The 10,256-nt window shown below is 44.3% G+C and overlaps 1 protein-coding gene across 1 annotated transcript; it reads right to left on the bottom strand.

Annotated features, from left to right (window-relative positions):
• Positions 1 to 1,024: 1,024 nt before the first annotated feature.
• Positions 1,025 to 4,550, bottom strand: LOC127546975 (lysyl oxidase homolog 1-like). The gene is given in 3 exon segments (XM_051973845.1): positions 1,025 to 4,175; positions 4,177 to 4,262; positions 4,529 to 4,550. Coding segments are annotated over 3 exon segments (1,161 nt in total). The 3' UTR covers positions 1,025 to 3,122.
• Positions 4,551 to 10,256: the final 5,706 nt, after the last annotated feature.

Below are 10,256 nucleotides of genomic sequence, written 5' to 3'. Positions count from 1 at the left end.
AATAAGTACATAGTTGCCCATATTTGACTGAAATAGGAAGGATAACAAAAAGGGGGCTTAAGTAAGCCCTTAGGGAGATAACAGGGAAGGGATAGCAGGGAAGAGACTTTAAGTATGCCCTTAGGAGACTAGCAGGAAGGAGACACTTTAAGTATGCCCTTGATTTAAAGCTTAAAGTCCTTCAGGCCTACTCAAACTTTGAAATAGATGAAGCCTTACTCGATTTTCACAACTGTCTTGAAAGATCTTACTTTATCTCGTTCACTTGTTTGTGACTTTGGTTCAAAGCTCTGCTAAATTGGAAGAAATTTGGGAATTAATTAAAATTTACTTTGTATTTTAAACTTAAAAAAAACTGACACTTTTAGGTAGTTTAAATTTAGGCGTGGCTTGAAAGGAGCTACCCTAGATAAGGCCTCTGGAGAACAAAAGAAGTTTATGCTGATTGCTTTGAACTCTGGCTGGAAAAAACCTCTGATTAGAAATTTTAGATTACTGTTGCCTTTGCAGGCCAGATTTGTTCTGAGTATTCTTTTTTTTTTTTAATTATAGCTTTTTATTTACAAGTTATATGCATGGGTAATTTTTCAGCATTGACCCTTGCAAAACCTCTTGTACCAATTTTTCCCCTCCTTCTCCCTACAACCCCTCCCCCAGATGGCAGGTTGACTAATACATGTTAAAGTATAAGTTAAATACAGTATATGTGAACATGTGTTCTGAGTATTCTTTTGGGCAGTTTTAAATTGTGGAAATAATTTTACTGTTGCCTTTGCAGGCCAGATTTGGTTATCTTTGAATGTAAGATCTTAAGAACTTGTTGGGGTAAAGTTCTGTAACTTACTTGAAAGGGGTCAGTGTCGCCAATTAGGGTCTGACTTTTCTAAAGCCTTTGACACTTAACCAAGTTGGAGCTTAGGAAGAGTCCACTGGGAAGGGCAGTCAGGTGAAATCCTCCCCACCCCCAAACTATTACTTTTTGCTACTTAAATGGTTGGGCGAGGTAGGGACCTTTTGTCTTAAACTCACCCCCATAGTTCTCTGCTACTCCAGCTACTATAATTAGCCTGGGGGCAGGTTAGCTGCCTCTTGGGAGGTGGAATGGGGGGAAGGGGCGACCCCCTGGAATCCCCCCCACACACTAAGTGTGCTCCAGCCTCTTTCTGCAGAGGCTTTGGCGAAAGAATTCATGAGTTAGGCTGGTTTTTAAGTTAATTGATCTATAATTTTGTGTGGGTCAGAAACCATTTAACAAAAAAAAAGACTGGATAGATCTCTAGAAGCAAAGCAAAGTTTATTATACATTCTCGCCAGAATCCGGTGTCCCGCCCATCGAGCAGACAATCAAGGAGGAAGCACCGTAGGGGGCAGGGTCGAGGCTTTTAATCCCTAACGCAAATTCCCCTCCCACCACTGACCCTCATCCTTTTTGACTGAGGATCTTACATTCTAAACGCACGAACAACCCAAGAAATTGAACTTGACCAATAAGTAACTAGTTGCCTATATTTGACTGAAATAGGGAGGATAACAAAAAGGGGGCTTAAGTATGCCCTTATGAGGATAGCAGGGAGGGGACTTTAAGTATGCCCTTAGGAGAAAAGCAGGAAGGAGACATTTTAAATATGCCCTTGACTTAATGCTTAACGTCCTTCAGGCCTACTCAAACTTTGAAACAGATGAAGCCTTACTCGATTTTCACGACTGTCTTGAAAGATCTCACCTTATTTCGTTCAGTCCTCCCTCTTATTCATACACTTATCAGGTCTGCGGTTACCTAGGAGACTCATCAGCCTAGGTGTTTCCATGGCAACCGTCTTCAATGGGATTGGATAAGTGGATAGAGAAGAGGTTTGTTTACATTGGTTAAAGGCACTGACCAATTACCTTGAAAGACATGGGGCTGCCAGAGGGTTCTGGCTGAATAAGGATGGGCAGCTCCCATCCCCCTAAGAACAAAGGCCAAAGGTGTAGTGCTCAAAAGGAGTGAAGTGGGAGTTGGGCGATGCACCAATAGATTTTAAATCTTCCAGGATTTATATAATTGAATAGTTGCTCATCTTTCTCCAGTCTCTCTAGGGTAAAAGCAAAACCTTCTCCTTTTGGAATTCCCAGATTACTTCCAAGGTTCTACTCAGGAACCACTTCCTACATGAGGCCCTCTCTGACCTCCCTTTTGTTAGTGCTTGCCACTCCCAAAATAATTTTATCTATCTTTTTGTTTTTTTTTTTTTAATCTGCATATGTGTTAAACCCTCCCCACTCCCCAATATATTGTCAGCTCCTTGAGAGGAAGCTATATCTTGCTTTGTGTTTGTACCATCCCTTCTTACAGATGGGGAAACTAAGGTTTAGAAAAATATAGTAGGAGCTTAATAAGTGCTTGCTGAATTAATGTAATAGTCATGTCTCCTGAAAGACAAGGTCACGATTTTTGAAAAGCTTCCCCAGTTGGGGGGAGGTAGTCTTGCATCTTCCCTTACCTCTACTACCAAGCTTTATTGGGGCTGGAGGATGGGGTTGAGTTGAGTCCTTAGAATAGTTTCATAGCATTAGAAGTAGAAGGGACTTCAGAGGTCATCCACTCTAATCCCCTCATTTTGCAGATCAAGGGCAAGAACATTAAATGATAAGTCCTGGGTCACACAAGGGAAAGCTTCAGATATCCAATCTGAACCCAGGAGCTCTGATTCCAGAAGCAGTGTTCTCTCACTTCCTTTGTAGTTTCTCCCCAAACTACAATAATATAAATACCAGCTATAACAACAGCTAGAATTTATATCCTGCTTTAAAGTAGACCATAAGGTTTTAGAGGGCAGGGAGTTTGGGGTTTGCCTGTTTCCCCAGTGGCTGGGGCTCAGTAAGTAGTCAGGATTGGCAAATAATAGTTTTCACTTAGATAGCACTTTAAATGGACTATCCTGATTTGATACCTATTTAGTATATTAGGCAAATGATATCTGCATTTTACAGATGGGGAAACTAAGGTCTACTGACTTGCCCAAGTATTTCTGCTTGCTAAATAGTGATGGTTCCGGCGGCTTTCCTACCCTCAGGACTGGTGTTCTTGGTACTCTCACTCACACCCAGCATCATTAAACGGGTCTTCCAGTGCCTCTCTTTTAGACCATCACAGGTGGCCAGTACTCACCCCTTCCATTCTGGTTGGGCCTATACACACTGCCCACGCTGACCCGGCCTTGCTGGGCTCCCTGTCTGTCCCCCCCTAACGGGGGAGCTTCGGAGCTCCTGATGGGCAGGTAGGGTTCTGCTCTCGGGGCACTCCCATAGGGTTCCAGGACGCGGAATGGCGGCTGAGGCTCCACCACTCGGGGCGGGATGTAAGCTTCCGGGGGCACATTGGCGTAGGGTGATTGCCAGCCCAGGCGGGGATCGGTCACATAGCCCGGGCCTAAGGCCGGGGAGGAGCCCCCGTTCACCTGCGGGCTCTCAGGAGCAGCTGCCCCCTGGCCTGGCACCACCTGGCCTGGCACCACCTGGCCTGGCACCGAGTTGTAAGTGTCCTGGTAAGCCTGATCAAAGTTCGTGGTGCCTTCATGATACAGGCTGTGAGAGTACCTCCTGTCCAGCCCGTCGGAAGGCTGGGGTTGGGGCTGGGGCTGGGGCACTGGCATGAGGGGCACTTCCTGAGTTGGATAGAAGCCCTGAGGCTGGTACGGGGTCTGCTCCTCCCCGTACTCCTCATATCTCAGCCGGGGCTGGAAGGGGTAGATGACTCCCGCCGAGGCCACCGCAGCCGCCCCGGCCCCAGGCACGCCTCCGTTACTCCGGTAATACACGTAGCTCTCATCGTAGGCCCTGGGGGCCTGCTCGTATGTCTCGTACTGACTGACAAAAGGGGGCTGGGGGTAGGGGAACTGCGCAGGACAAGATGGCTGCCGGTAGGTGGTCTGGGCGAAGGCGGAGGCTGCGGCTGCGGCTGAGCCCGATGAGAGGACGGAGGAGGCGGAGCTCGCCTGTCGTTGCCGGGAGACCGAGGTGCGGGCCCTGGCCATCCCCGTGCTGTACCCGACGGCCACTTCCCTCCAGTTTTCTGGCACCTGGCCGAAGCCGAACGGGTGCCGGGCCTGCCCTCGGATGGTGTCCGAGCCGGCCCTCCCCGGCAGCGAGGGGGCCTGCCTGCGGGTGGGGCGTCCCTGGCTCCTCCGCCAGGTCTGTCTGCTGGGCCCCGGCCAGGAACACCTGGGAGCTGCCGTCGCCGAGGAAGCTCACCTTTGGAGGCGTCCCACACCAAGTAAGAACTATATTAAATCAGAGGGCTGGGAAACAGCTCACAGATGTCTCAATGTTGATAATCTTAATCCTGCCTCCTGTCCTGGGGAACAGAACCACCCCTGCAGAGGAATAGTGTTGTTCAGAGTTAATTGATTTTCAAATGAAAGAGGATTCACAAGATCCCCAATGCCTGGGGGAGCAAATTGGTTTATAGATGGATCCTCTAGAAGGTAGATGGGAAAAGGAAAAATGGGTTTGCTATTGTGGATGGAGGTAGAACTTCCACTGTTACCAGAGGCAGTCTGCTTGCCCATTGGACGGCCCAAACCTGTGAACTGTATGCCTTAAATCAAGCCTTGAAGTTATTGAGGGACATCAGATGGGAAGCTCTTGTGAGGCAAGGGGAAATAGATCAGCAGATGAGGAGGCCAAGGGAGCTAGAGATCAGGAGATTGCTCATATGATGGCTCTGATACCCGTACTTCCCCCTAGTCTACCCGCTCCCAGCTTTACCCCGAAGGAAAAAGAGAAGGCCTCGACTGTCGGAGCAGTTGGGAACTCGGAAGGACGATGGCTCTTACCTGATGGCAGAGAGGTACTGACCAAAGCAAGTAGGAGGCAGGTCCTTCAGCAGCTGCCCCAGGGCAGTCTCTGGGATGTCCAAAACCTGTGATGCTGTGCTGATAAGGTATGTTTCCCCTGGCCTATATATAATGGCCCGACAACTGGTGGACGGCTGTCTCGTTTGTCGAAGGACTAACAAGGCTGCTCAATGCCAGTGTAATGCCGGAGAAACTGAGGCAGGAGAGAGATTAGAGAGTTTTAATATTTTATTAATGGGAGAGTAAAATTGACTGGACAGGACTCTCCTCTCAGATTATCCAGTCAGACAGAGATAAGTATACTGGGACCAAGGAATCCATATTGGTCCCAGGGCTGGAGGACCCAAAGAATCCAGCGTCCAGCATACAGCTGCCAGACGCCATTCTCCAGCAATGAATGGAAAAACCCCAACTTCTTAAATACCTTTTTGGAGACAAAGAAGAGAAAGGGAGGGAAGGTTTTTTATCAGGGAGGGGAAGCCATAAAACCTAAAAATTCCAGAGACAAAGAAGTAAAGATATCATGGGTTGGTCTTGCAATATTCTAAAGGAATATTGTAAATCCATAAAAGAATCAGGAGATCTACTCTTTTATCTTGCTAATTTATAATCCGAGAGCGAATAATCCTTAGTTTTACTGGGTCAGAGACAGAACAGTTAAGGAAACTGAGACAGGGAAACTGAGTCAGGACAGTTAAAGAGAACTGTGGCATAACATTCCACACTCTTTCTCCTAAATATTCAAACCTTTGAATCTTAGCACCTTCCTCTAGATACCCAGGAGGTCTTTGACCCACCTTATGTAAAGCAAATGAGCCAAAAATAAAATTAGAAAAAATGATTCATATGGCAAGAGCAAGTCTCTCCCTGATAACCCCAGAGTTAACAGCTGTACAAAGGCTCCCTTGTTGCAAGCATGTCAGGCCCTCTACAGTTCTGGAGCACCATCTCAGCCAGAGAATCCAGTTTGAGATGGACAGTTAGGTCTGTGGTCATTAGTGCACTTAACTCAGTCTCTGCTTACAAAGCAGCAGGGTCCAAGGCCCATTCAGAGAGGCAGCCCTCTCCATGGGGGAAGGATGAGGCTTGTAGTAGCTCCACCCGTCCCCACCCAGAGAAACAGGGCTGCTATTAGAATACAGATTTCTGAGCAGATTATGCACAGTTAGACCATCAAGGCAGGCAAACTCCAAACTTTTTTGGTGCCTCAAGCCAAACTTCAAGGTCCTTTGAAATGCTGAAATACTTAATGAACTGGGGTTACAGGAATGGAAAAACAGATCAGAGAGACTGCCAGTGTCACGGACAGGTGTCTGATTTCTAAAACTTTTCTAAAAAAATAATCTCAAAACTGAGTCTGCCAGGGAAATTTTAACAAAATAAGGGATTCTAAAACTAAAGCATCCAAATTCAATCTGAACTAGTGAGATAGGGGGTGGGGCAGAGATGCCTAAGGCAAAATAGGAGCTAGGGGGTTCCCATTCTTTTTGGTATTTTGAAAAAATATACCAGTTTACCCAATGTTCTATCTCTACCTCCCCTTTTTTTTTTCTCACGGAAAGGAATTATCAAATGACCATTCCCCATATAAATCCCAAGAGCAAATCAAAATCCCTATACATAACAGACTAATACAGTAGCATTTCCTAAAAAGGCCTAAAAACATATCAGCAATAATTACACAGTTTTAACAAATCCCATCCCAAATCTTAAACACATAGTAATAGATGATCCAGGCAAGGTTTAACAGTCAGTCATCAACCATTCCCAAAGTTCCTCATATCAGTCCAAAGTACAGTCAATGCAGGGTCAAGTCCATGGTCTCATTTTTAAAACTGCTGCTTCAGGCTGTGAAGTAATAGGAGGCTCTCATTCCTTGCAGAGTGGGTGTGTGCCGTGGTGACAATCAAAGCTGATCAAAGCTGATCCAGGTTCCCGAAGCAAGTCAATATCTGTAATTTGACCAAAATCTAAAACAAAAACACAAATCTAGCAAATAAAGATTAGATCAGTCTCAGATAGAAAGACTCAATTCACCAGACTGTTGCAAAACATGAGGAGGCCAAAATGGATTGGCCAGCAGTTTCCTATGTGACGAGACGAGTTTGCTTTACAGGCCAAGCAAACGGCTGCAGTCTTACAGACCTCTGTTAATTGTCCACTTATCATGTAGAAACCTTAAAGAAACAAAACACAAAATACCCAGTAACAGACAGATGACCAGGCGAAATACTCAGTTGCCCAAGCATTTAGGATACAATGATTACATATAACCAGACTGAAAATAGCAAGGCATGACATAACTGAATTGCAGTAACAGTTCTATTGACCATTGCTCTGATCAGAGAGAGATCAGTTACAAAAGGAAAAATTCAAGAACATAACTATAACATAACATAAGCAGTTGAGTTTTAACAGCTTATCAATCAATTGTCCCAGTAACTGTCAGAGGGTGGAGCTTTAAAACTCCCAAATAGCATTAGCTAATTAACTCTAAGCCCAAAAACTTTTACCTCCAATAACATATTTCATTAATCAAATTTCTGATAAATCTTAAAGAGTTACCATAACCTTACAGTAATAACAGAAAGAAATTTTGTCTCAGTAAGTTCACAACTTAGAACAATTATCATATCTAGGTAGATGTTACATGAGTGAACATTATACATACAAATCATTTTGCTTTTAAAATACCCAATACATAGAAAAATATCCCAAATTGCATATTGTCCATAACAAACATTTTCAAAAGGACAAAGAAAAACTTATGTCCAGAGGCCCTTTAAATAACCTCAGAATGACCCAATACAATCAATTTAAACTTTATACAAAAGACCCAATTCCACATAAAAGAATTCAAGAAGGTTTTTTTTTTTTAACATAGCAATTAAACTAGAAATACTCGGACTAAAGTATGGATCACATTTATGACCATATCTCTTAACTAAGAAAACCTTTATGAAGAAACAAATATTCAATCAATTAACCTAAAAATAAGCATGTCCTTAAAAATCACACTTTGCTGCACTGCCGCAATCAGATAAGAAAAAAAACGGCAGGAACACACTTTAGAGAGGAGAGGGGAGGAGAGGTTTCCACGTGGCCACCCTTCCTCCAATCCTGACCCCCTAGAAAAAACTTCCCTCGGGTTCCCCACTCAATTTCCTACATGGGAATCCTTTTCAAGATTTAACCCATCAGTTTCCCAAGATCAGGTTTCTTCCCAAATCCACCCATTTCCAACTTTCTCTTTCCCCCTGACTACATACTTAAACAATCTCCTTAAAGAACTTTCCTTCCCAGATGCTCCTTTGGTAAAGTAGCAGAAGGCCGTGGGGGTGGGTGGCTCCTTCCCCCACCTCTTCACCTACTCCCAAAAATTCACCTTCCTAACACCATGGGAACCTTTAATTTCCCTTACAAATCAGTCCTTTCCTTTAAATGTTAGCATACTGCTGTATATTAACTTTCCAAACTTTCAAATCCCTTTCAATCTATTTTTTCATTTCCCTTTTTTATTTCTTCCTTTCTCTCCCTTTTCTCCCTTTTTCTCACAGGCTGCTGCAGTCAGCCAGAGACAGAGAGAGAGAGAGAAAGATTTTTCAAATTTCTTGATATTTTCTAAGCCTGCAACACAGAGGCTGAATCCTTATCTCTTACAAGCTTATTTTAACTTTTAACACAGACACACACAAACAAACATGGAGCTCCAATTTACTATACACAGTTGCAACGTTGTTTTCCAACCAACAACATAACAGACAAACCACACAGAACATAGAACATATATCACACAGACTACACAGTTACAACATTAAGCAAACATACCCAGAGGATATTCTCCAGCGTCCCAGAAAATACCCGTCTCAGAATTTTTAAACCTGTCGGTATTTATTCTGAGACCACAGGTTGCTAGCAACAGAACAGACCAGAACCAGAACCAAAACCAGATAGTACCCCAAAAGGTACCCAGACAGACTTACTCTCCCGAATGCCGAATCAAATGCCGAATCGATTTCATTGTCCACTGTAGGCCGGAATGAGACTGAAGAACTGCTTCCTTTTCCCAAGGAACAGACCCAGGTGCTGAGCCCCCCTCAGGCCTAGGTGGAGACGGAGAGGTCTCTAATCTCTAATCCAGTTCTCAGTTACTATTATCTTGGCGGGACCTCCAAATTGTAATGCCGGAGAAACTGAGGCAGGAGAGAGATTAGAGAGTTTTAATATTTTATTAATGGGAGAGTAAGATTGACTGGACAGGACTCTCGTCTCAGATTATCCAGTCAGACAGAGATAAGTATACTGGGACCAAGGAATCCATATTGGTCCCAGGGCTGGAGGACCCAAAGAATCCAGCGTCCAGCATACAGCTGCCAGACGCCATTCTCCAGCCATGAATGGAAGAACAACAACTTCTTAAATACCTTTTTGGAGACAAAGAAGAGAAAGGGAGGGAAGGTTTTTTATCAGGGAGGGGAAGCCATAAAACCTAAAAATTCCAGAGACAAAGAAGTAAAGATATCATGGGTTGGTCTTGCAATATTCTAAAGGAATATTGTAAATCCATAAAAGAATCAGGAGATCTACTCTTTTATCTTGCTAATTTATAATCCGAGAGCGAATAATCCTTAGTTTTACTGGGTCAGAGACAGAACAGTTAAGGAAACTGAGACAGAGAAACTGAGTCAGGACAGTTAAAGAGAACTGTGGCATAACACCAGATCCCAGAAGGGGGACGACCTCCGGGAATCAGACCATTCCAAAGCATCCAGGTGGACTTCACTGAGCAGCCACCAGGGGGTCGCCTCAAATACTTGCTGATCATAGTGGACCATCTGACCTCATGGGTGGAGGCATTCCCCTCAGCCCGAGCAACTGCCTCGACAGTAAGGTCTTATTAGAACAAATTATTCCTAGATATGGAATAGTGGAGAGGAGAGACTCGGATCAGGGAACACATTTTTCTGCCCAGGTGTTGCAGAACGTGATTGGGACCTTAGAAATTACTTGGGATCTCCACACCCCTTGGCATTTTCCCTCTTCTGGGAAAGTAGAAAGGATGAATCAGGAAATAAAATGAAACTGACTAAATTATGTTTGGAGACCCAACTACCTTGGACTAAATGTCTTCCTCTTGCTCTGGTCAGAATCAGAACCAAGCATGTTTTCACCTTATGAATTATTGTACATCATCCTTTCCAGGCTTGTCCTATAGGAAACTGGGACCCTATCTTAGAGACAAAGGATTTATTTCTTAAGAGATGTTAAATCATTGCTAGGACATTTACAAGAACTTCAACAAAAGGGTTAATAGCTCAGACTCCTAGGTTTCCCTGTTCATAGAATTCAGGTGGAAGATTGGGTGTTAATCCGTTCCTGGAAGGATGAGAAGCTGACTCTGTGCTGGGACGGACCCTA

Source organism: Antechinus flavipes, chromosome 2 (assembly GCF_016432865.1).
Source record: "Antechinus flavipes isolate AdamAnt ecotype Samford, QLD, Australia chromosome 2, AdamAnt_v2, whole genome shotgun sequence".
Lineage (NCBI taxonomy): Eukaryota > Metazoa > Chordata > Mammalia > Dasyuromorphia > Dasyuridae > Antechinus > Antechinus flavipes.
This window is presented reverse-complemented; position numbering and strand designations above follow the sequence as displayed.